Source organism: Phoenix dactylifera, chromosome 2 (assembly GCF_009389715.1).
Source record: "Phoenix dactylifera cultivar Barhee BC4 chromosome 2, palm_55x_up_171113_PBpolish2nd_filt_p, whole genome shotgun sequence".
In the NCBI taxonomy this organism is placed as follows: Eukaryota; Viridiplantae; Streptophyta; class Magnoliopsida; order Arecales; family Arecaceae; genus Phoenix; species Phoenix dactylifera.
This window is the reverse complement of record NC_052393.1, coordinates 24,769,782-24,797,222: the sequence shown is the minus strand read 5'-3', so window position 1 is coordinate 24,797,222 and position 27,441 is coordinate 24,769,782. Positions and strand designations below refer to the sequence as shown.

The 27,441-nt window shown below is 36.5% G+C and overlaps 2 protein-coding genes across 2 annotated transcripts; both read right to left on the bottom strand.

The window, feature by feature from the left end:
- Window positions 1-15,737: 15,737 nt before the first annotated feature.
- On the bottom strand, window positions 15,738-18,286 carry LOC103719192 (protein Rf1, mitochondrial-like). The gene has a single exon (XM_008808313.3). The coding sequence runs from the start codon at window positions 18,247-18,249 to the stop codon at window positions 15,952-15,954; it is 2,298 nt and encodes a 765-aa protein (XP_008806535.3). The 5' UTR covers window positions 18,250-18,286; the 3' UTR covers window positions 15,738-15,951.
- Window positions 18,287-21,993: 3,707 nt separating this feature from the next.
- On the bottom strand, window positions 21,994-26,028 carry LOC103719191 (expansin-B16-like). Its single transcript, XM_008808312.2, has 4 exons — window positions 25,759-26,028; window positions 24,809-25,115; window positions 24,154-24,283; window positions 21,994-22,557 (listed from the first exon to the last, which is right to left on the bottom strand). Exons 1-4 carry the CDS (start codon window positions 25,913-25,915, stop codon window positions 22,363-22,365), a joined length of 789 nt encoding a protein of 262 aa, XP_008806534.2. The 5' UTR covers window positions 25,916-26,028; the 3' UTR covers window positions 21,994-22,362.
- Between the last annotated feature and the right edge of the window lie 1,413 nt (window positions 26,029-27,441).

Genomic DNA, 27,441 nt, shown 5'->3' with positions numbered 1-27,441 from the left:
AGTGTATATACTGCATCTTGTTCAGTGTCTATTCCTGGAGTGCCACTGCTAGTTGGCCTATCTGGCTCTACTTTTATAGTTTTTATATGTCCCAAAATTTCATTCTTTTGGTTTTCATTTAAATATCCCTGCCACCATCCTTTTAACTGACCTATAAACCCTGCTATTATAAATTTAACAATTTCATGATCAGTGTTTCCATTTTGCTGGCAGATTGTTGAATACATCATTATTCTATGTATTACATCTAAGATTTGTTTATCAGACATTCCATCTATGTTCCATTCATAGATGTGTTTTCCAGAATAAGAATTCTGATATGGTTCTCTTTCTTCATGTAGTACATCTAATGGAGAAGGCCTTTTATAGTAATATTTTTCTAGTGGTCTAGGCTCATACTTAATAGGATTAACATTTAATTCATTCATTTGTTCTTCAAATTTTTCTAAGCCTAGAATATTTTCTTCTGATAATTCTTCATCTGAATTTATTTGAAGATTTTGTTCAATCATAGTGCATAAGTCTTCCGAACTACTTTCATTTGTCTGTTCGCTATCAGGGTTAGTCCTAGAATTTCTATTGACTACTCCTATGTGAAATCCTTTTAGTCTTTCTTCAAGGACTTTGATAAATTCTGCATTTGGTTTTTGTAATTTAAAGTTTTTTACTTCTGGTGGAGGCTGAATAACCGGAGTCATTGGTTCCTTATTTTTCTCAGGGTTTTCCTTTAATTTTTTTAGAATCTGGATGTCTCTTTCCATATTCTTTTGTATTTCATTTAATTTTTTCTCTAGCTGTAATAATTCTGTTCCTTTCTGGCTGTCTATGAAACAGGAAATTAGCTGTATTCATGGGAAGTGCATTGGCACTGCGTCCCCTGATTCCTCGAGAAGAATTTCTTCCCCGAGCATATGTTCCTCTGAGAGGAATCATCCCTGTAAAAATTCACGCGTTAAGAAATCTGGAAGAGAATTCTCTTTTGATTTAATATATTCAATATTAAAATCAAAAACAGACAATTGTGCCTGCCATCCAGCAAAAATTTGCTTGGATACCAAATTTTTTATATCTTTCTCTATGATCTGCTTTGCTGCTGTGCAGTCTATCCTCAACAAAAATTGTTGATTTAGCATATTGCTCTGAAATTTTAAAATACATTTAACTATGGAAAGCATCTCTTTCTTAATAGTAGAATACTTACTTTGAGTAGGATTCCATTTTCCAGAGACAAACCTGACAAGGATTTCTTTGCCATTATTAGGATCTAATTGCTTTAAGATTCCTCCATATCCGATCTCAGATGCATCAGTTTCGACAATTTTAAACCAATTAGGGTTAGCTAGTGCTAAGCAAGGTAAACTTTTAACCTTTGACTTGATTTTTCTTACCTGTTTGGTATGCAAATTACTCCAAGGAACCGGTCTTTTGTTAAGCCTTTTATACAAAAGAGCAGTATCTTCTGCGAGATTCTTGTAATAATCAGATATGTAGTTCAAACTTCCTAAAAATCTTTGAAGTTGTTTAACATCAATTATTTCATCTGGAAATTTAGATGCAAATTCAATGCTTCTTTCAATAGGAATTATCTTCCCTTGAGAAATATAGTGTCCTAAGAACCTTATCTTGGTTTGAAATAAGCTCATTTTCTTTTCGGATATAACTAATCCATTTTTATGGGCTACCATCTTAAAATGTTTAAGATGTTTGATGTGATCTTCAAATGTTTGAGAAAATATTAAGACATCATCTATATACACAATTATGTATGATATGTCATGGAAAATTTCATGCATAATTCTCTGAAATTCAGAGGGTGCATTTTTTAATCCAAAGGGCATTACGTTCCATTCATAATGACCAAATGGTACTGTAAAAGCAGTTTTGTATCTATCTGATTCTTTGATCTGAATTTGCCAATATCCTGATTTTAGGTCAAATTTTGAAAAGATAGTTGCCTTATTTAATCTATCTAACAAATCTTTTTTATTTGGTAAGGGATACCTTATCTATTTTAGTACTTTATTCAAAGGTTTGTAATTAATTACTAACCTCGGACTTCCTCTTTCCTTTTCTGCATTTTTATTGACATAAAAAGCAGTACAACTCCAAGGAGAAGAAGATTTTCTTATTAGCCTTCTATTGAGAAGTGTTTCTATCTCTTTTTTGCATAATTTGAGATATTCTTGATTCATTTGTGTTGGCCTAGCCTTAGTGGGAATATCTTGTTCCTTAAAGGATTCTTCATAAGGTAGACTGACCTGATGACTTTTTCTATTCCAAAAAGCATTGGGTAATTCATTGCAAATTTCATTTTTGAATTGCTTTTCTATTATTTTGATCCTATTTTGATTATAAGGATCATTCAATTTTTCTTCTATATTATAAAAGTCTACTTCCTCCTTTAGAAAGTTTAATTGATTTTCCTTTTTCTTAAGGATGTCCTTGATTTCATTTATCATTTTAGTGTGCGGATCTGTTATAAATGGAAATATTAGCTTCTTTCCTTGGTTTTCTGCATAGATTCCAGTGTTATAGAATCTTTGGCGGCAGTAGTAGAAACTAGTCTGTGCCATGGACCAGTATATTTTAACTGTGTTCCAAACCTTAGTCTGTCTCTGACAGACACCAATTTATATGAAGCTTTAAAATTAAACATAATAACATCTGGCTATGATTTTATTCCAGGATCTGAAGTAATAGCAATAAGCTATAGACTCCATTTTAAGGTATTAAACACCTTAGCACCTAAAAACATAATAGATACCCAAAAGGGTCAAACAACTCTAGTATATACAAATCTAGAAACAACTAGGATAGCCACAAATAGGTTAATCTCATGGAATGAAATAAACTTTCCAGAATCCTGGTCATTGGAAGAAGAAATTCCAACACCACCAATAGTAAATACGAACATAGACCAAATAATTCAAATGACTGATGGGTCTGTAGAAATCATGTTTAATAATTCTACAAGAAAGGTCAAAATTCCTGAAATTGGCAGGTCAATGTCAAGTAGAAGTCTAGATACAAGGCCTTCTACTTCCAGAACTAGAAACAATGAGACAAATGTTGTAGAAGAAATAAATATAAGTAAAAATAATATTCCCTATCCCCGAAATTGGATCTTGGGCTTCTCCTGCTAAACATTCATAAGGATTACTTGTATTCTCAGGAGTATTTGATGAAGATTGTTGGGATGAGGCAGATTTCATGGATTTATCATCAAATGCCTCAAAAAATTCCCTCTTAATTCTTTCCAGGCATTTTGCCTTTACCTCTTCTTCAGATATATTAGGATATCTCCTGCTTAATGTATGTTTCATGGACATAAAGAAGTTATCATCATTGGTACTGGATTGTTGAGGAGATCCAAATATTTTTTTTCTCCTTATATACCTGAATATTCTCTTTGATGGTAGTTATTATACCATCTAATTTGTCGTTGGGCATTCCTACCCACCATTTGTAGAGAGCATTTCTCTTTAAAACTGGAATATTGTTGGAGTCAAATCCGGTAGATAAGGTCCATTTCCAGATCCATGGAATCTTGTTCTCTATGAAATACATCATAGGACAGGTAGCAGTACAAATCTGATCATCGGTCATTTTATTAATGACTGGATGTGTATCCACCCATTCTTCAAAAAGACTGAGTAATTCTTTAGGTAAGATTCTTATGTCAGGACCGAAGAATGTCCACCATTTGTTGAACCAACCCGGAACGGGTTTGGCCAGAACATCAGGATGTACCTGCAGAAACCAAGAGTGTTTTCTCTTGGGATTTTCATAGAAAAATAGGTTAGTGAAAGCCTCGACGTAGTCCCAGTATGTTGCCATGATTTCATAACCATATTTGGTTATCATGATTGGCCTGTTGGGATCCAGTCCCCATTCTTGTGGCTGCATGATCCTGCAAATAGTACATTTACTATAATTGATATAATTAGTTATATTATTATTATGGAAATTATGATTAATTTCCACAGATTCAGTAAGGAGCAATAATTTCTCCATTATCTGTCTGTCCTTGTCGTTCATTGAAGGATATCCTTGCTCATCAAAATATTTTTGACGAATGCACCATGGGTCTTCCATTTGCTCAATGTCACTTGGACCCAGGTACATTATAATGGTCTCGCAATTATTTTGCAAGAATGAGGTGTCAATAGTACTTTCTTGAAGCACCTCTTTCATTGTTGGCTTTGATGATGATGAAGAAGAGAGATTTTCTCTTGCAGCATTTTGCTGTTCAACCTGCTTTTGTTTTTGTTGCCCCAAGTAGGTTGCTAGGTCCACCATTTGTGGTACCCTTTCTGGCTGTCTATGAAACAGGAAATTAGCTGTATTCATGGGAAGTGCATTGGCACTGCGTCCCCTGATTCCTCGAGAAGAATTTCTTCCCCGAGCATATGTTCCTCTGAGAGGAATCATCCCTGTAAAAATTCACGCGTTAAGAAATCTGGAAGAGAATTCTCTTTTGATTTAATATATTCAATATTAAAATCAAAAACAGACAATTGTGCCTGCCATCCAGCAAAAATTTGCTTGGATACCAAATTTTTTATATCTTTCTCTATGATCTGCTTTGCTGCTGTGCAGTCTATCCTCAACAAAAATTGTTGATTTAGCAGATCGCTCTGAAATTTTAAAATACATTTAACTATGGAAAGCATCTCTTTCTTAATAGTAGAATACTTACTTTGAGTAGGATTCCATTTTCCAGAGACAAACCTGACAAGGATTTCTTTGCCATTATTAGGATCTAATTGCTTTAAGATTCCTCCATATCCGATCTCAGATGCATCAGTTTCGACAATTTTAAACCAATTAGGGTTAGCTAGTGCTAAGCAAGGTAAACTTTTAACCTTTGACTTGATTTTTCTTACCTGTTTGGTATGCAAATTACTCCAAGGAACCGGTCTTTTGTTAAGCCTTTTATACAAAAGAGCAGTATCTTCTGCGAGATTCTTGTAATAATCAGATATGTAGTTCAAACTTCCTAAAAATCTTTGAAGTTGTTTAACATCAATTATTTCATCTGGAAATTTAGATGCAAATTCAATGCTTCTTTCAATAGGAATTATCTTCCCTTGAGAAATATAGTGTCCTAAGAACCTTATCTTGGTTTGAAATAAGCTCATTTTCTTTTCGGATATAACTAATCCATTTTTATGGGCTACCATCTTAAAATGTTTAAGATGTTTGATGTGATCTTCAAATGTTTGAGAAAATATTAAGACATCATCTATATACACAATTATGTATGATATGTCATGGAAAATTTCATGCATAATTCTCTGAAATTCAGAGGGTGCATTTTTTAATCCAAAGGGCATTACGTTCCATTCATAATGACCAAATGGTACTGTAAAAGCAGTTTTGTATCTATCTGATTCTTTGATCTGAATTTGCCAATATCCTGATTTTAGGTCAAATTTTGAAAAGATAGTTGCCTTATTTAATCTATCTAACAAATCTTTTTTATTTGGTAAGGGATACCTTATCCATTTTAGTACTTTATTCAAAGGTTTGTAATTAATTACTAACCTCGGACTTCCTCTTTCCTTTTCTGCATTTTTATTGACATAAAAAGCAGTACAACTCCAAGGAGAAGAAGATTTTCTTATTAGCCTTCTATTGAGAAGTGTTTCTATCTCTTTTTTGCATAATTTGAGATATTCTTGATTCATTTGTGTTGGCCTAGCCTTAGTGGGAATATCTTGTTCCTTAAAGGATTCTTCATAAGGTAGACTGACCTGATGACTTTTTCTATTCCAAAAAGCATTGGGTAATTCATTGCAAATTTCATTTTTGAATTGCTTTTCTATTATTTTGATCCTATTTTGATTATAAGGATCATTCAATTTTTCTTCTATATTATAAAAGTCTACTTCCTCCTTTAGAAAGTTTAATTGATTTTCCTTTTTCTTAAGGATGTCCTTGATTTCATTTATCATTTTAGTGTGCGGATCTGTTATAAATGGAAATATTAGCTTCTTTCCTTGGTTTTCTGCATAGATTCCAGTGTTATCTATTTTAGTAATTGGCATGATATCATTAAGGAAAGGAGTTCCTAGAATGATATCTTGTGTTAAGTTTTTTATTAAAATAAAAGATGTTTCAATACAAACATCTTGATTGCAAATGTGTGCTTTTGGTATTTTATATTTAATTGATAACTTATTTCCTCCAGCTGCAGTTAGTGTCTGTACTGTTTTTTGGAAATAAGTTGTTGGGATAAGTCCTTCTTGGATGCAGTTCATATCTGCACCACTATCTATTAATGCCTTAGCATTTTCTAATACAAAATCCTTATTGATTACTAAGTTTATCTTTATATACCATTTTTGGTATGTTATTTGATTCAATATGTTTAAGTATTCAGGAAGATCATTTGATTCCTGAGTTTCTGGAAAAGATATCTGAGTCTCTTTTTTTGCATTTTCTAGGCTAGATATTCTAACCTTGAATTCCTTATTTTCATGTTTTAACATAGATATTTCTATTTTTAATTGGTTTATCTCATATTTCAAGTCTTGTAAGGAAGCAGGTTTTTCTTTTATTCTAGAATGATTAAATCTATTCATTACTTCCTGAAATTGATATCCTTTATTGGGTAATATCAGCTTTGATGATTCCCTGTTGTTTGGGTTCTTCTCTATTAAAAATTCTAGTAGCTGTCTTTTAACATTATGATCAGTAACCTGATCTATGATTTTTAATATTTCCTCCTGACTATTTGTCAGTACATTTAATGATTTCATTCCCACCAAAGATTTCCAATAATCTTTGTTATATTGAACTATATTACATTGACATTCTTTTCCTGATCTTATTTGTTCTTCTGCTGATGAAGATATAACTTCATTGATCTCATCTTCCGATGAACTTGAATAGTTACTATCTTCTTCTGAAGATGAATTTATCATAAGTTTCATTAACTGATTTTTCAGATTTTCATCTACTTCTAAGGAATCAATTTTCCTTCTCATTGAACATCGATTAGCATAATGTCCAAATCTACCACACCTATAACATTTAGGATCTTCTTTAATAATCCTTTTTTTCTTCTTTTTCTTAACAGCCTGTTTTTCTTGCTGTTGTTGCTTTTTCTTAAAGTACCTTCTTTGTTTATATGCTTTATACTCTTTACGAGGTGTTTTGTGTACATATTTTTTGTACTTTCTTTTCTTTTTCTTAGATCCTTCTGGTTTTTCTTGCATGTCATATGCAAACTGGTGACAGAAATCACCTAATTGGTGTTTTTCTGTTTGTGATTGTTTCTTAATTTGTTTTTTAAGCTTTAGATCATTGCATATATTTAAACCTTCTTGAACACATACTCCTATGATTTGTCCATAAGTGTAGTGGTCATAGTTGATGTTTATTCCACCTTGTCTATCTCTTAAAGTCTTTTTGACTCTTGCAGCAAATAAATATGGTAATCCATCTATAAATTTAGATTTCCATAATTCAGTATTAGGATCACCTACTTGGAATACTCTAGTCATAAAGGTATCTTTATACCATCTAAAATGTGTTAAAGTTGGACATTTTAGGTTAAGTAATAGAGTTCTCATTGAATCTCCATCTTTTAATTCTAATCCTACAAAGTGTTGGATTATCGTAACACACAGTGTATATACTGCATCTTGTTCAGTGTCTATTCCTGGAGTGCCACTGCTAGTTGGCCTATCTGGCTCTACTTTTATAGTTTTTATATGTCCCAAAATTTCATTCTTTTGGTTTTCATTTAAATATCCCTGCCACCATCCTTTTAACTGACCTATAAACCCTGCTATTATAAATTTAACAATTTCATGATCAGTGTTTCCATTTTGCTGGCAGATTGTTGAATACATCATTATTCTATGTATTACATCTAAGATTTGTTTATCAGACATTCCATCTATGTTCCATTCATAGATGTGTTTTCCAGAATAAGAATTCTGATATGGTTCTCTTTCTTCATGTAGTACATCTAATGGAGAAGGCCTTTTATAGTAATATTTTTCTAGTGGTCTAGGCTCATACTTAATAGGATTAACATTTAATTCATTCATTTGTTCTTCAAATTTTTCTAAGCCTAGAATATTTTCTTCTGATAATTCTTCATCTGAATTTATTTGAAGATTTTGTTCAATCATAGTGCATAAGTCTTCCGAACTACTTTCATTTGTCTGTTCGCTATCAGGGTTAGTCCTAGAATTTCTATTGACTACTCCTATGTGAAATCCTTTTAGTCTTTCTTCAAGGACTTTGATAAATTCTGCATTTGGTTTTTGTAATTTAAAGTTTTTTACTTCTGGTGGAGGCTGAATAACCGGAGTCATTGGTTCCTTATTTTTCTCAGGGTTTTCCTTTAATTTTTTTAGAATCTGGATGTCTCTTTCCATATTCTTTTGTATTTCATTTAATTTTTTCTCTAGCTGTAATAATTCTGTTCCTATGCAATGTAAGTATGCATTTGTATAATTTTGTGCTCTAATAAGAGTATTTAATTCTCTTATTGTAACATGTGAATGTTCCATCTTACTTAAGTTGGAATAAGCCATTGCTTCAGTTGATTGAAGTTTTAACATTTGTTGTGGAGGAAAAGGTGAATTTATTATTTCATCCTGTATAGTTGTCCATGTTTTCTGGAGAACCGCTATTTCTTGGGTTTTCTCATTTGCATAAAATTTTAAAAACCAAGGGGTAAAATATTCTATCTTTTGATAGTATTCTAATTCCTCATAATATTTATTTTTGTAATATACTAATTCTAATGGAGAAAATTTTCCCAAATACCATACTCTAAATAGTTTATTCCTTTCTGACTGAAACTCTTCATTGAGTTTTCTTCTTATATAACTTCCTTGGGTGTAATCCATTAAATATGAAAACTCATTTCTGATCGAGTAGGAGATTCCTTACTCTTATAAATTCCATAGGGAATATTATTTTTACTTATATTTATTTCTTCTACAACATTTGTCTCATTGTTTCTAGTTCTGGAAGTAGAAGGCCTTGTATCTAGACTTCTACTTGACATTGACCTGCCAATTTCAGGAATTTTGACCTTTCTTGTAGAATTATTAAACATGATTTCTACAGACCCATCAGTCATTTGAATTATTTGGTCTATGTTCGTATTTACTATTGGTGGTGTTGGAATTTCTTCTTCCAATGACCAGGATTCTGGAAAGTTTATTTCATTCCATGAGATTAACCTATTTGTGGCTATCCTAGTTGTTTCTAGATTTGTATATACTAGAGTTGTTTGACCCTTTTGGGTATCTATTATGTTTTTAGGTGCTAAGGTGTTTAATACCTTAAAATGGAGTCTATAGCTTATTGCTATTACTTCAGATCCTGGAATAAAATCATAGCCAGATGTTATTATGTTTAATTTTAAAGCTTCATATAAATTGGTATCTGTCAGAGACAGACTAAGGTTTGGAACACAGTTAAAATATACTGGTCCATGGCACAGACTAGTTTCTACTACTGCCGCCAAAGATTCTTTAAACAAGTTACATCTTCCATCTCTGATGGTTGACATTAAACTAGTATTATTTCCTAGTAATGTTAACGGTTTAAATGCTACTTGAATCATTCCTATATGTAGGAATTGATATTTTTTTTTATATTTCTCAATATCCTCTTTCCTTAGTAATCTAAGGGTTTGAGGGGTTCCATCTATTTGGAACGTTTGTTCAATCGTTTTTATTATCATTTTTGAACTAAAATCCCACATACCTATATGATAAATTTCATTAGGTGATATTTTTGGAATTGTCCAATTATTAATATCATCCATTGATTTTGGATATTCAATTAGCTGAGCATTTTTCACAAGATGATTATCTTGTTTATGTATGGAAGGGGTTTCCATAATTTTAGCAGAATGGCAGATAGGAGATATGGATATATAATATTATTGATCTTAGATCTCTTTATCTTATGCTTTCTTCTATAATCATTAGACTTTGAATTATTTATCCTATCACAGGACTTTGTCTTCTAAATCTTATCAATCTTGCTAAGTTTCATACCATATCTGAGCTTTGGTCTATAAGTCCCTCACGGATGCGGCCTAAACACCCTAACTCGCCATCCCGGCATCAACGGGTACAAATGGCCTTCCTACGGACCATCACTCAACTATGATATTAACCCAGCATGAGACTAGATTATAAGACATGTAAAATAACTAAAGTCTAATAATTATGGAAAAGCATATGATAAAGAGTTCTAGGGTCTGAATATTATGCCTCCATATGCTCCTTCCACCAACAGCCTAGCCAGCCATTCTGGCTATGCTCAGTTCCCTACCTAAGTAAGGTTGGCTTACCGAGACTTTTTCCCGGCGCTTATGTCTCGGCCTATTACCCTTACTGTAGATAGTTGCCTACAGATTACCGACCCGAGGTACTACCAGTAGCCTCCCTCTTGGGTTCGGGGCTAATGAACTGAGAATGCCAAACTTGGCTCTGATACCAATTTCGGGGATAGGGAATAGGGCAGGAGGAGCTTCTAAATAAACTCAGATGCGGAAGAAGGAGGATGAAAACACAGAAGATTGAAGGAAAAAGTGCTTCATTTCATATTTTTTCGCCTGCCTTGGACATACCCCAAGGATGGCTTTTATAGAGGAAATAACCCAGAAACCATTCTTACAAAACCATGGGTGCACACGGATTTACAAAACCAGGGGTGCACACAGATTTACAAAACCAGGGGTGCACACAGATTTACAAAACCAGGGGTGCACACAGATTTACAAAACCACTAGTAAAAGTAACAAGACAGAATCAAGCTGTTGGTGAACCCATCATTTGTTCACTGTGTACAAAAGGTGTCGGTGAAGTGATTTCTTCACGGGTGTACTATCCAGAGCTTGACGTGACCACTGTCTTTCCTTTTTCTGTTTGTGGGACAGATTTTACTGCTCCCTTTTGTCCAGGTCTTCTGGTAAGAATTGTTTGCCATACTTCCTCCATTGGAGTAGGGGTATTCTGAACTTCTAGATCTTCATTTGGATCTTGGGCTTCTCCTGCTAAACATTCATAAGGATTACTTGTATTCTCAGGAGTATTTGATGAAGATTGTTGGGATGAGGCAGATTTCATGGATTTATCATCAAATGCCTCAAAAAATTCCCTCTTAATTCTTTCCAGGCATTTTGCCTTTACCTCTTCTTCAGATATATTAGGATATCTCCTGCTTAATGAAATGCTCAGCTAATTGAATATCCAAAATCAATGGATGATATTAATAATTGGACAATTCCAAAAATATCACCTAATGAAATTTATCATATAGGTATGTGGGATTTTAGTTCAAAAATGATAATAAAAACATGGCAGATAGATTTAGATTAATAGGTTAATCAAGAAGGTTTAAATCTAATCATCCAGCGCGGCCCCAAACCCTAGTGCCCCCTCCCTCTCTCCCTCTCTTTCTGCAAACCCTAAACCACTTCCTCTCCAAACCCTAAAAACTTTCCCTTTTGCTCTCTCTCTCTCTCTCTCTCTCTCTCTCTAACTCTCCCTCTAAGTTTGTGCTCGTCTGCGTTTTTGCTTTCGGGAGAGAGGACAAAGACGGAAGGCCTCCGTCGCTGCCACGTGGACGGAATCGGCGCCCCGCGCGTCAAGATTAGGATGGTGGGCCCACACGAACCCCCCGGTATGACCTTCCTTTCACGGTTAGATACATATATACCAGCTGTGGGCCCACCGCGCGTTTACTGGGGTCCCACAGCCGGCTTGAAACCCGGTGCGGGAGGCGGCTTCGGGAAACCTCCTTTCCTTATCCACTCCGCCAAAATACCAGAGGCACCCGGTTTCGTGAGACGAAGACGTTTGACTCCCCACCCCACCGTGGATTCTTGCGGGAGTTATGAAAGGGTGTTGCGAGGTGTTTCTGGGTCTAGATGTGGGTGTGAACGAATTCCGCTTCGAGGTTCCACCCTTTCGTATTTATTTGGTCGACAAGGTTCGGGTGGTCTCTGCACGGAATTATATGCCATGTCTGATTGTTGAAAAATTGCCCCTAGCTTGCAATAGAAATACAAAAATACCACCAAAGAAGGATAAGAATTTCGTATGCTGCAAACCTCTGCGTTTGAGAGTTTTTGAATATAAAATTATACGATCTTATCTCAACCAAACAAGAACTTTTGGTAATTATAAATATAAAACAATAAAAATTATTCAATAATTTATCATCAAAGTTCATCCAATCAATTGACTTAGAGAATACTCGTTACGTTCCACATCAAAAAAATAGCCCAAGATTTTAATTAAGATAGTTGACTAAAATCTAATCTAAATTCTAAAAGATCTTGAAGATAATAATTTATATTAATTTTTTTATTGCATTATATCTCATCTTTACTTCTTAGTTCTCTTTCCTTCTTGGAAGCTTTTAAGGTATCATTTTAAAAAAATTATGAAGTTTAAAGGTGTTTTAAATTATTCCAATGGGAAATTTGGTTAGGGTTATTTTTGAAGTTGAAAATTAGGAAATCAAGCCATTTTTATATAGCCTAGAGATGTGTAAGAAAAACATATGAATATATAATATGTTTGTTTTTTAATAGGATCTAATTATGATGCATCTATAGAATAATTTTATTAATATAGAGAATAAGGTTATATTTGGAAATGAAATAAGCTAACCTAGAATAAATGGGTTAACTACTGCAACTCTTTTTACTCCAAAATAAACTATTAATTAGATTTTAGTATTTCCTTAAATACTAGTAGATTAATTCCAATAATCTTCAACTCCAATGGTCATCTTATAGCTCCATGTCCACCTTGGATGTTAAATCTCTGTGATGGGTAGAACTGGATAAACAAAATTATAGTATTTTCAAAGAAAATATCCACTACGACAAAAAAAAAATCCTTAAAACCTAGAAGGCAACATTGATATTTCTTTGCTATAAACAAAATTTAATATGCATAACTCCAAACTAGGAGTAACTCCAATTGATTAATATAGGGTATATTCAAATATGGAAGTATAATTTTCAAAAATATAGAAAGATGAATTCAATAATGCTAGACATCGTATAAATATTAAATATGGATTGGTTAATCTTTAATTTCAAAAACAAACCTCAACTATATTTTCTAAAAATGAATTCAATATCGCTGGACTTTGAAATTTTTTGATTTTCTTAAATTCTTATCCATAATCCTTAAATCCTTCCCTTAAACTATAAAAGCAACTTGATTTCCCATTTTTCAATTTCAAAAATAATCCCTATCTCTTTATATAGAAATATCATAAACAAAGGGTACACTGATTATTTTTTCCCCTTTTTTTATATAGAGATTAACCTTGATCTATACTTCAACTATGAACAAAGATCCACAAGCACCATCCCTTATGCTGTCAATTCCATGGGACCCATTCTTTTGCTACTTTTTTGAGCCTTTGTGAGATTGGTGCATGGATTCATCTCCTCAATATTTTTTATTTAATTACTCTTATAAAAGAAACGAATGAAAAGAAAAGAACCAGAATAAGTGGCTAGCGGAATACTTGTTTGAATGACATAAGAAACAAAAAATTCATCACAGGAGACATACTTGTCTGGTTAGTCAAGAGAGAATATGTATTCTCATTCTTTCCTTATTACCTGAAACTTGCTTTTATTTATTGGTGTGGTTTTCTCTTGCATTCATCTTTCTTTCGCATTTTTCTTGGTAATAGCCTCTCTTGTATAAATCCCTCAAGAAGTGTGCTAAGGTCTAGATAAGCAATGTAGTCCTTGTAAGTTACATAGTTTTTTTTTTTTAATATACATTTTGGGCAATATTATTGCTATGGTATCATTTAAGAAGTGGAGAGGAATGTCCATCAGTTGAACTAAGGTTAGTTATTCTTGTACTATATTATCATAGTAGGTCTCTAGCTCCCCAAACGAACATAACTATACTTTAGGATGAAGCATGTTAAGCTTTTGTATGCTGTATTATAGTCATCACTATGAGAACCGATTTGAGAAATAATATGAAAGTGGAAATACAAAATGATGGTTTTAAAAAAAGTTTTTGGAGCAGGAAATGGGAAACATTATAAAAATGAATAAAAATTTATATATTCTGGGGGCGGAGTTAAGGACAGCTTGGATCGGCTTGAGGTATGATTGGCGTATACTGCAAGCCAACACCTTAGTGCTCGAGGGTGTCTCGGCTACTGATATTGGATGGATCCAACAGAGCGCGGGAGGGGTGGGTGATTACCACCCGCACCTTAGGGATATTCGAGCGATGGTGAGGGGTGGGATGGCATTGTAGGTTAAGCATGTGTATTGCGAGGCCAACGGGGCAACAGATTGTGTAGCATCCTATGTGGCTAACCATTCTGAAGAGACCCGATGGTTGGAGGAGAGGGGACTACCCAGTGTATTCCGGAACTTATTATTCTTTGATTTCTTTGGGTGTATTTGTACCCATTATGTATGATACATCTGTTGCAGCAAAAAACTAAAAATAAAAATAAAAATAAAAATTATATATGTGGATGAATAATTACAGGAAATTAGAGACAAATAATAAAATATTAAATTGTCAATAATTAATTTATTGAAATGGATAAATAATTCAAATAATTCAAAAAAAAAGATTTGACTTTGACCCGGAATCCTCTCTTTTAAAATTATCCCACCACTTCCTGTCTAATAGAATTTATTCAACTTCTTTCTTTATCTACCCAGACAGTCTAATTTGGTTTAGTTCCAATAATGACAATCTGATTTTGTTCGGATTTTATCACCGAAAAATCTATTATGTTATGGAATCTAATCTTATTTCCAGTATCCGAAAAATAACAAAAAGAGATCTAAACTTGCATAGATATATGGCCGTATTGGTTTCTTGGAGTACAGGAATTACGTATTTCTTAAAACTTCTTTCCTTGTCTTCCCCAATGACCTATCCACACAATCTATTTTGATTTACTTCCAATTACGTAAGATCTGATTTGGTTTGGATTCTATTTTTAGAATGTCCATAATTTTATGGAATCCAATCCAACTTCCAATTACGTAGCCAAAAATAATAAGAAATTATAGACTCACCGGCGTATTGGTTTCTTTGAGCGTTTTTGAAACGTTGCTTTCTTAGTGTGGTTTCCGGAGAAACTTCTATATAGCTCGCAAAGGCATTTGCCGGAAACTATCATGTAATCTTAATTAGCAAAAGGGCCAAGCTAGAGTTGGACTTAGCTTGTTTAATCTCTCTCTCTCTCTATATATATAATCTTAAATATATATATATATATTTCATTGTGTAAAAATATTTTTATATTTATTACCATTAGTTAATATAATTTATGTAAAATAGACTGTATTTCAGCTATAAGATTAAGATGTAATCAAGATAATTAGCTCAAAATATATAAATGAAAATCTTGAGTGACCTCAAGCTCTCGCCATATCTCTTAAAGGCATTATTATCTGTGAATAGCTTGATTTTGGCTTCAACTTAAATGAGCTAGGACGAGCTCGATTCAATTATACAATAAGACAACTTGAGCAAGGCCAGGCTCAAACTTGAGCTTGGCTCCTTTGTGCACTTACATGAAACAAACAAGAATTCTATGCACAACCTTCGATATTCAAGTTGAGAAAGAAAAAATATTGTCCTGGTAAGTTAAGCCACATCCATACCCAGATGTGCATATATAAAAAATGAAAGAGAGATTATATCTAAAGTGAAGTAAAAATGAACATGTGGTTCAATTTCACCCTGCCAGAATTTCAATGCATTATATTTGCAAAATACATACAAAACAAAGTAACTTGGATGGCTGTTAAATGAAGCTTCAGTGTTACTATTGGAGGATAATCCGCTAGCATGTAGCCAAAGCATAAGATGTCAAAAGAGGTAACTCGTAATTTGAGGTAAAATACTCAAACATATTTACTTGAGAATCTCATCTTTCAACTCATTACTGCTGAGATGTGATCAATAGTTCCCTGCTAATGTCATCACTCAACTTTATACCATATTGAGAAAAAATAGGAAGCAGGTTCATATGTTCATGATATTTTGCATCTTTTGAGAATAGATCTATCAAAAGGGAAGTAGTTGAAGCCTCAAGAGAAAAACATCTCTCTTTGATTTTATCGAGAAAACCCATGGCTTTCCATACCTCACCTTTCTCTAGTAAGCAGCGAACTATGGTATTAAGCATAACAGAATCTGAGGGGTATCCAGATTTTTCCAGCTGCAAGAACAGCTCCTCAGCCTCATCCAGCAACCCTTTTTCTATAAGGCCTTTCATCATTATGGTATAGGTCGCAACATTAGGCATCAAGCCTTTAGAAGTGATAGCATTAAATAGATCTCGAGCTCCTTTAAATTTACCAGCTCTAAGCATTCCATCAATCAGGATGTTAAAAGTGGTCACTTCAAGCTTGTAGTTTTGAGAAGATATGTACTGGAACACATCCATAGCTTCATCGATATATCGGTTTTTACAAAGTCCTCCCAGCATTATGTGGCATGTAGAAAGGTCCGGGCATACCCCAGCAGCTATCATCTTGCCAAGCAGTTCTTTTGCATCACCGACTCTACCAATTCGAAATAAGGCATTTATTATAGTATTGTAAGTTATAGTTGTGGGCCTCAATCCATTGCGGTACATTTCATCAAGAAAGCCTACTGCCTTATCTGTTCTTCCTATTTTGCAATAGCCATTGATCAATGAACTGTAAGTAACAACATTTGGTGCATGGCCCTTCGAAGTCATGAAATGAAATACTTTGATTGCTTCATATATTTGGCCAATCAAACAGTATCCATCAATTATGGTTGTGTATGTAACTGCATTAGGCTCCTCACCTATCCGCACCATCACATCCAATAGCTTATGCGCTTCTTTGGTCATTCCTTCTTTACAAAGAGCATCAATTAAAACACTAAGCGTTATAACATCAGGACGAATTCCATGATCCATCATTTCATAGAGAAATCTGCTGGCTTCCTTCCACTTGCCCAATTTGCAAAAGCCATTAATTAAAGTGTTGTAAGTGATGATATCTGGAGATATGCCTTGACTGACCATCTGGTCAAATAGATATTGAACTTCCTGCAGTCTTCCAGTCTTACAAAGTCCATCCAAGACAGTGTTGTAGGTAACAACATCAGGTTCCATGCCTTCCTGTCGCATTCTCTTGAGCATATACATAGCCTTATCCATTGTCTGATTCTTACTATAAGCACTAATCAGGATACTGTAACTATAAATGTTAGGCTCGAGACCCTTAAGCACCATGGCATTAACAGAGTCCATTGCATCATCGAGACGGCCTTCTAGAATGTACCCATGCAACAATATGTTATGCGAGATAATATCAGGCTTTTCTCCCCTTTCAGCCATCAAATTCAGTATCTTATGTGCTTCATCACTTTTCCTTTGCTTGCATAGAGAACTCATCAATGTGTTGAATGTCACTACATTTGGAGAAAGGCCTTGATCTACCATCTTCTTGAATATTCCAATGGCTTCTTTCCAGTGGCCTAACACAGAATGTTCACGGATAATGCAATTATAAGTGACGACATCAGGCGTGACACCCTGAGCAACCATTTCTTCAAACAGCTTCGAAGCCTTTTCCATGGCTCCATCCTTGCAAAGGCCATTGATGATTATGTTGTACGTAACCACATCAGGCTTACATCCACCACCCAAAGTCACCATCTTTCGAAGCAACTCAAGCCCCAAGCCAGTTTTCCCATTACAGGTGAGCCCCTTGATAAGAGTAGTGTAGGAAACCACGTCGGGCGCGCACCCTGAAAGGGGCATTCTGTCAAACACCACGGCTGCTTCATCGATCTTCTTCTCGGAGCACAGACCCTTGAGCAGCAAGTTGAAAGTTAAGGTGTTTGGCCTCCAACCCCGTTTCAGTAGGCCTCCGAAGATCCCGAAACCGAGATCCATTCGGTTCATCTGAGAGCAGCAATTCATCAAAATTTCATAGGTGCGGGCATGGGGAGACACTGCTCCCGCCCGAACCATTTGATTGTAGAGAGAGATGACAGCAGGATAATTCGTTGTTCGAAGGACTGCTGAAAGGAGCGCGTCGAATGCTTGAATCGATGGCGTCGGCGTCGCATCCAACATGCGGTTGAAGAGATCGAAAGCCTCTTCCTGCTTGATGGTCTCCAACCCACATCGTTCCCTCACCAGAGTCTCCAAGCGACGCGTGAGGGAGTTCGAAAATAGAAACGGCGCCCCGGTCATTTCAGTGCTTCCGTGGATTAGAAAAAGTAGTAGTAGAAGAAGAGCGAGAGAGAGTCGGGCTGGGTCGCAGGTGGGAGATGGGCCTGTTCAAGTACCGGACGGGCAGCCCGGCCCGCTCGAGCCTGAAGTAGTTCGAACGGATTTCAAATTATTATTAATGATTAGATTTTTTTTACATGAATATCTTTCTAAAAATTTAAATTTATCTAAATACCCTCTTAAAATTTATATTTATTTTTGTACTCTTATAAAATACTGTTTTTGCACAAATGCCTCTAATATAATGGTTCTTCTAACACCATTAATAAAAACTATATTTATTTTAATTAAAATAAAATAAAATTTTGAAATTACTTTTTTGTCCTCAATGTAAAAATGTTTTTTTTGCACATCTATCCATTAAGGATATTTTAGTCATTTTAATTTGGAATCGTTAATTTTTTAATGGCGTTAGATGTCGACATGTCGTGGGTACACATGCAAAAATAAGAATAAAAAAAAGAGTAGAATAGCAAAACAAGTATTTTACGGAGGTATACATGTAAATATTAATTTTGGAAGGATATTCATATAAAATTTAATATTTAGGAGGGTATTCATACAAAAAAAAAATCCTTAATAATAAACATCAATTGCATCAAAAAAATATATAATTACACTCTATCATTCCTCAAACTACTTTATCAAATTCCATTAGCAATTACAAAATTATTGTTATACATACATACAAATATATAAAAGATATCATAACCATCCATTTTCTTATCTAATTATCCCAATCATAGGGAAAATATTTTGATGTGACAATCACAGGAAAAATATAAAGAGAACTAAAGCCCCCTTCTAGGATATATCAAAGCCCGCCTTCACCCCCTCCTAATCTATGGCGCATGCAAAGAGGAAAGAAAGGATAATGGAGAAACTTTGTTATTAGCCAAGGCAAGATTTAGTTATCAAGTTCTTGCTCTTCCCAAATCATTTCTTGTATTATAAGAATTAAAAAAATATTTTTATTTTATCTACTTTCAGATAACAATATGACACCTTATCATTGCTTCAGGCATATCTGCTTTGCTTGCAACAATCTAAGACCCTATTTGGTATTGCTTGTGGAGGGTCAAGAATTTTTTTGGAAGGCCAAAAGCTTTTTGGGCTAATTTCGAAGCATGTGATAAAATTTTTGAATTAACTTTTCGGCTCCACCAGAAGCTTAAAAAGCTTTACTAGGGAAAGCTCTAAATTGGAGCATTTGGGCAAAAGCTTTATTTGAGATGCATTGGAAAGCCTTTGTTTTTCTCTTTTTAGATAGCAGAATTGAGTTTGAGTCCCACAAAATTTTTTTAAAAAAATATATTTAAAAATAATTTATAAGTTAATAATACTTTATAATAATAATTTTTGATAGTATAATATAATATTATATAATAGTATAATAATATAATATACTAGTCAAACTTTTTGGGGATCTAGTTCTTACGATTTAGAGAGGTTTCTTTTATCTTGTTATTTCAGCTAAGCTTGGTTTTCTCTTATTTTTCAGGGACACCTGGTTCTTTTTTTTTTTTTTTTGACTGCTATTTTAGACGCTGACCTTTGACTGTTAGCATTTAATTTTTAATCCTATACATACTTATATGGGGTTTGCACATACTTATAATTACATTGCATATATTTATGGTAGTTCTTGCGTATAGTTATAGTGTCCCTATATATGATTATATTATCCCTCTACATATTTATATCTCTATGTGTACATAATTATTTGTAACTATGTGCAGAGTCAGGTATAAAAGTGTGCAGAGCCAAGGAGAAAAAAATAATTAAACAGTCAAAGGAATTTTGAGGTAGAAATTGCACTTTCAAACAATAGGGATTAGCATCAAATGATGGTCAATTAAAGGACTGAGTGTCAATTACCTCTATTTCTTGAAGAGCGGGACCATGCACAATTCTCCTCAATTCAAGTAACAGGGAGGCTTCTTCAAAATTATTTAGATTTTGTGGCTCAAGGATGTGGCTTTGTCAAGGCTTGTTGGTGTGGTGGAATGTTAAGCGCAAGGATGGCAATGCAGTTGGTATAATTGGATACATGTTAATGAATCTAAAGAAGAAAATTAAGAAAATGGAGCAAAGAAAACTTTGTTGATGCCTAAAACAAGGAGCTTAAGTACTATTGTTTAGGTGGATAAGATACAGGAGGTAAAAATTGCCTTGTGAGATGAAATATTACAAAGGCGAACTTAAGCATGTGTTGAAGCTTGAAGGAATGATGTAGCATGAAAAATCGAGACTTAGTTATTAAAGGGGATTATAACACTAGTTTTTTTTTTTAATCAAGTTGCCAATAGGAGGAGGCAGTTTCATTAAATCACAATCATCAATGACAAGACTATGTCTTTACAAAACAAGATGAGATTTTTGGAGCATCTGATGACCACTTCAGGAGGTTATTTGATCAGGATAAGATATGGTCCATGGAATTAAACTGGCCCAAGTTCTTCAATGATTGAATCAAAGTAACATTGCTGCTTTGTTTTTGTTATTCTTTGGATTTCATCTTTCTGTTGTCCCAGGGCCTCGGATAGGTCCATTGGCCCCTATAATTTGGACATCGCAGGCTTACGATCCTCTGCAAGCAGCAGAATCCATAGAGGGCCCCTGCTTCGAGCTTCCGAAAAACTCATTGAGGTCCTCATGCAAAAGTTCTAACCTATTCCTTCCTTTATAGCCTGGTTGGTTGGCTGCTTTTTTCAGTTCAGTTAATGAAATGTTTTTGTTAAAATACCCTGCCTTATATTATCAAGAAGATCTGAAGTGTTAGGTTAATTTTGGTTTCATTTGAGAAACTTATTTTGAGTCATGCATGTGAGATTAATCGGCGGATGTTATGTTTATTTTCTTCAGTGTATAATGTTTCTTTTCTGCATGAGTACAGAACATATTGGTGGCAAACCACAATGTCTCATTAACTGCTAAATATTGTACCCTTAGAAGATGCTTTTGTGTGTAGCAAGTATAATCTTGGGCTTTTTATCAAACTACAACATTTTCATTGCATTGCTCGACTATTTAAAGTGCTTATGTTTTTTGCACTCATATGTGAATGCCTGACAGGAATGATGCCTCCATGGTCAAAAGATGACACATGAGCCTCCCTAGAAAGAATTATAGAACCATAAAGGAGCAGCATACCCACCACAAACCCTCATTTTGCTGCCCTCCAGTCTTGGTATTTCTGACAGCCAGTCCCACCTGCATGAAAAGGTCCTCCTGCCCTATTAAAGTGCACTGTGGAACAGTCATCCCTCCTTGAAGGGATGTAGAATCAAATGCTTTAGCTTCTGGCTCTTTATGGCACAAGAAATTGTTGGGCATGAGATCTTTATTTGGAGGCAAAGTTTCACCACTCAACAATCCTACTAAAATCCCAGTAGTAGGAAGTATCATATCACACACAATGAGAACAAGAGGTTTTGCCTTGCATCTCTTTCATTCATTCATAAAGCCTGTCCTCTAGTTCCAGAATGAAGGTTCACAAGTGCCAGTAAATTGTCCCATTAGAAGAAAATATGGCTCCTTGCCTTTAAGACACATCATGTGGTTGGGTCCCAGCCTTATCAAAAGATCATGAATGGCACCAATGTCCTTGTTCCCAAAGCAGTACATGAAAGGTCAGTCAACAAACAATATTTTAGCATGCATGTCATGCTTCTTTGTTAAAGCTAGCAATCACAGGGGCAATAGTCAGAGAAACACCTCCATGATGTGGATATAATAACTAATGTTGCTCCATAGATGAATTATTGGAAAACCCTTCATAGGGTTATAGATGGAGTCATTCCCCCACAAGCTTACACAAATGTCACACAATGGGCGCTCTCTCTCCTTTAGGAGAGGGCTACTAGGGCACATGGCTGAGCCCTATGGCTACAACATATACATAGAAACTTCCAAAAACTAAGATAATAGGGGATTTGCCTTGGCATCCCAACGGCTATTTTTTATGTTATTCTTCAAAAGACCACAACCACCAACGGCTACTTCTTTTTTTTTTTCCCCCAGGTGGGGACGGAAGGGTAGGTTCTTTTGACTCATGGGTCTGCCTCCCTCTAATTAAGAGAAGTTCAGGCGGGAGGTGTAGGTGGCCTTGGGAGACCAGTTCTTTGGAATCACTTCCCGGGCAGAGAGGGTCCTCTGCGTGGACAATGTGGTCAGCTTTACTGAGAAGGGCCCCTTTAGGGGTCCCCCAATAATACACCAATTGGCGCCCCAGATATGATTCATCTCTAGCCATTCCACCGAATTGGACTGCAGAATGAACAAAATTGAAGTAAGCATTATGTATCAAAATGTATAAAAAATGTATTTATAACAATCCAGAGCCAGAAGGTATTATTTGAATTTTTTGATTTTGTATAAATATCCAAGATCTCCTCGGTGAATAACCATTATGGGACTAAACACACGCTTGCATGGGTTCTTCCATTCAATTCTAATCATAAGTACTAAATATCCAAGATCTCCTCGGTGAATAACCAATATGGGACTAAACACACGCTTGCATGGGTTCTTCCATTCAATTCTAATCATAAGTACTACGATCGGTACGTGGTCAGCCTCCATAACTCTGTGCTGCAGTGTCCCTTAGTCCACATAAATTATGGGTCGAGTTTACTCTGATACCATTTGTAACAATCTAGAATCTCACCCAAATGGCTAGTCAGAAAATATTATTTAGATCTCCTCGATGAATAACCGATGTGAGACTAAATACATACCCGCACAGACCCTTACAGTATTAATAAAGACTAAGCCCAGTATAATGGAGCCTTTTAATTAAGGGCTACATACTACACTGCTTGTAAGGCACACTTTAACATTGGTAAGATTTGAATTGGGTCTGTTTGGTAGTCCAAGCTTTTAATTAGGGACCGACATTTCGCCGCATTATACCTAAAAAGGATCAAAACAGTGTAATGGATAACAAATCTTCTAAGCATGTACTATTTTGTCCAAGACTTGAGAATGAAGAATGCTAAAAGCGGAACTGAAATGATGCCTTCTTTAGTCCCCAGATGAGGGAGACTAAAAGAAGCAACAATGGATAACAAATCTAGCTAGGCTAGAGATGCGAGAGAGATCTTTAAAGTGACAACTAGGTAAGGCACTGAATTCTTAAATAGAAACCACATGAAAAGCCAAATGAGAGAAGAGTGCTTTAATTAAATCTAGAGCGCATCGGCAAATTCTACTATAACATGCAATTAATTTATTTAATGGGACTTGATTTGGAGAAGCAGGACCAATGAGCTCAATGACATATCAACGTGTCATGAACACGGATAGCACGACCAATCGCCATGTGATCTTGCATAAAAAAAAACTAATGCAAGTAGTACTTAAAGTGCCAAAATTTAGACCCAAATGGAGATCAGATAGGAGCACACTTTTTTGTGCTGCTAGATCTCTATGGTGAGATTGCCTTTTGTGCAGAACTCCAGAGCTCAAGCTCCATCCATGGTCTTAGGCTATTACCATGGCTGAGGAAATCTCGGAAACCCAATCATATATGTTCCAAAGATAAAAATTAAAATCGACTACTCATTGAGACATTGAGGGAAATGAAAGGTCATAACTATTTTTTCTCTCAAAATGATGGGAAGCAGGCCCCACCAGCCACATGACACTGAAACAGATAACATGGCATTATGTTTCCATGATCAGCGCCGTGGAAAGGAAAAGGCTCTATAACACGACTCTAGTGGAAGTCCAAGTTTTATCCTAGATATATTACTAAAATACTAATGGTTGATACTAAAAGGTGATTACTAAAGTTATGCTTAGAGAAAGAGGTCTCAAAGAATAAATCCACAAGAAACTAAAGCAACAAGGTCAGAGATATACCTGTTTGATGTGCATGGATCCAACATCTCCATCTCCATCCTCAAACTCCACCAGAAGCGATAACCAATAGTCTGTTGAGCCTTCATTCACATGGAAGGCTATGCTCTTCCCACGATACTTACAAGGAGTCCTGAAACAGTACAATTCATAAGATATTATTTTAATCTACAATTAGTTCCTCAAAACCTTATACTCTAAGAGCTAAGAAAACTTGTATTTGGCATAGTATCATAACCACAAGGAAGCTACAAAAGTTGAGTAACAGTAAACACTACTTCAAATAAAAATATGAAGCAGTAATTATTTGGATAAGTAGGTTGCAGACTCGAGGAAGTAAGAAGAGAAATGTATAACAGAAGAACAGAGCTCTTCCTTCTCTTAGGACTTAACCCCGGGACGAAGAAGCCAAGGGTATTTCAGTCATTTTACTTTTCACATGTGTCCTTTTTTGTGGTACATTTCACATGTGTCTTTAAAGTGACAGGTAAAAGCGCAACAGCCGCTCGGTAAAAGAAGAATACCTGAGAGAAGGAATGAGAGAAGAAGATGGTGTCGTTTCTTATGTTCTTCTTTTTTTTACCTTCCAAGAAGTCCCGCAGTAACAAAATTAAATAATCGAATACAGAGAAATAGAATAGTGCTGCTGCTTCCTCACCTCCGGAAGATGACCGAGATCTCGCCTCGGTCGCGGAGCCGGTCGGCGGAGCCCGCGACGGCCATGCGGCCGAAGGCAGCGCCGCTGAGATCGAAGTGGGTGCGGCCGAAGGCACAGTACCCCCCCGGGCACTCGTCGGTGACGATCACCGTCACCGCCCGCCGGGAACAGACACCGCCGTCGACGCACTTCACCTTGTAGCAGGCCCCGCACCCCTCCCCTCCTTTAAACAGCACCGGGCTCACCGCCCCCACCCTCGCCTTCATCGGCCGGACATCCACCAGCGACCCATACCCACACGCTCCTCCTGCACCACATCCACCAACTTCTTAAGAACAAATTTAGAATTAATGGCTTCCCTCGATTTTCTTAATAAATCCTCCTCTACAGCGATTGAAATTTTCATCAAACACTTGCTCTAAGTACCAATGTTTAGAGAGAGATTTTCTGGATGAGTAAAAAGCTGGGGAAAGAGAGAGTGCAAGAGGAGTGCATGTGCCGCAGGGGACCAGGAAAAGGTACGAGAGGCCGCAGAGCATCCAAGATGCAGGGCTCCTCGTTGTCCGACACGTGCCAAAGAATCTAGCTGGGCCCCACGGATCCTCGCCACATTTTTGACCTGCTGGGCATCGGGCGAAGCGAACCACTCGTCTACCGGTGTTTGCTACTCGAAGCCTCGCACCCGATCCCAGCCCGGTTTATAACGGCTAGAAACTGTAATGCCCGCACGCGACCGAAGCTCCCAAACTGTAACGGCTAGCATCGGGAAGGGAAAATAAAATAGAATAAAATGAAGTAAATAGAAAGCCAGCCAGACGCTTGATTTCATTGGAACGGCTCTGATGCGTCCACGACATGAGTGAGAGGGGGAGAGAGACTACATTGGCTACACTGAACTATCTTGGATCGGCAACGCTGGATGTGGCCGGAGATGGGATTTGTGAACTCACCGTCGCTGCCGTCGCCGTCGGGGCTTCCATACCACGTCGCCGTGGCCGGGTGCCAATGCGGGTCGGAAATCTGATGGGACTCACCGGAGGACTCGAAGAAGAAGAAGAAGAAGAGGAGGAGAGCAAAGGAGGGAAAGAAGAAGCCGGCGCCGGCCATTGTGCGAGAGAGGCTGCTTCTCTCGAGTTTCTTATCCCTTTAAGCTTGGAAAAACCGAAGCATCTGCCTCTTGGTTCAGATCTTCTGTGTAAACAGGCAACGGACAGAGCTCATTTATATAGACCAAGGGGGAAAGGCTGATAGTTCCCACTGAACTATAAAAGAATTTATATCTTTACTCCCCTTTATTAGTATATGCACTCCAGTATCTCTCACACTCTTTCACTCCGGACTTCGTGGCGAGTGCCGCGGTGGAAGTGTGACACTTAAAAAGAGTGGAGTATATTTACGGATATTTTATTCTTTAATCTTGGGATGGGTGGGGTTTGCTTCTGCTGTTCGAACCATGTGCGGTTCCGTCTAGTGAAATGACCGGAATGCCCTTCGTCACGCCGACAGTTGCGCGCTGCCCTCCGACATTTTTGGCGCGCGACCGTTGCCGTTCATGAAGTGGAATCTAACGAAGTGGAGTTAGTTGATGGGTCTATTTTATACCAAAGATTTCATGGCCCAAATCGACCTCATCACCGATTTATTTGTTGCTGCAAATCTGGACTGTTGAATTGGAATTTTGCATGAAAAATTTTATGGGCATGTTAGGTTAGAGGGAAAATTATGAAGACAAAGTTGGCCGGATGTAGATTTTGGAAGGTCTCGAATTAGTGGGGATATTTTATACTAAAGATTTCATGGTCCGAAACGATCTCATCAAATCTTTTCAATTCAGGTTGTCCACCGTAAAACTTTATCTTAGAATTGAAATTCATCACCGATTTCTTTGTTGCTGCAAATCTGGACGGTTGAATTGGAATTTCGCATGAAAAATTTTATGGGGATGTTAGATTAGAGGGAAAATTATGAAGACAAAGTTGGCCAAGAAATCTTATCTCGGTGATGTGGAATTTGGCAGGTCTCCAATTGGTGGGGGTATTTTAGGGAGGGAGAAATTGAAGGCCGTACCGTTACTTGGAAAGTTTGGACACACGTGAACGGTGGTGGTGCGTGGGGTAGTTCTATATACACCCCCCCTATTGCTCAGGACACCCCCCAAAAACCAAAAAAAAAAAACCCAAACTAACCTTTAGTGTAATTACCATATTGCCCTTGAAATTTTCTCATACACCCCCTTCCTCCTCCTCCGTTTCGTTTTGAAAAGAAAAAAAAAAAAACACCCCTCAAACCCCCCTTAAACCCCTCCTCCCCCGTCCCCCTTCTCCCTCTCGTCGCCGGCATTCTCCCGATCTCCGACCACCTCGCCGGCTTCTCCCGGAACCACCTCGCCGGCTTCTCCCGAAATTTTTTTTTTTCACGGTTCGTGCTCCGTTCGGCACTGGATCGCCGAACAAAAGGCTTCTGTTCGGCTGAACAGTGCCGAACAGAAGCCTTCTGTTCGGCAACCCTCAACCGAACAGATCTGTTCGGCTGCACAGTGCCGAACAGAAGGCTTCTGTCCGGCACTGTTCAGCCGAACAGAAGCCTTTTGTTCGGCGATCCAGCGCCGAACGGAGCACGAACCGTGAAAAAAA

What these genes read in the sequence shown, in the direction of transcription:
- LOC103719192 (XM_008808313.3), bottom strand. Translation starts at nt 18,249, where the DNA reads ATGACCGGGGCGCCGTTTCTATTTTCGAACTCCCTCACGCGTCGCTTG.
- LOC103719191 (XM_008808312.2), bottom strand. Translation starts at nt 25,915, where the DNA reads ATGGCCGGCGCCGGCTTCTTCTTTCCCTCCTTTGCTCTCCTCCTCTTC. An exon ending in ATCTCGGTCATCTTCCGGAG is followed by an intron (nt 24,284 to 24,808) that starts GTGAGGAAGCAG and finishes GTACTGTTTCAG; the next exon opens with GACTCCTTGTAAGTATCGTG. An exon ending in GATCCATGCACATCAAACAG is followed by an intron (nt 22,558 to 24,153) that starts GTATATCTCTGA and finishes TTCATTCTGCAG; the next exon opens with TCCAATTCGGTGGAATGGCT.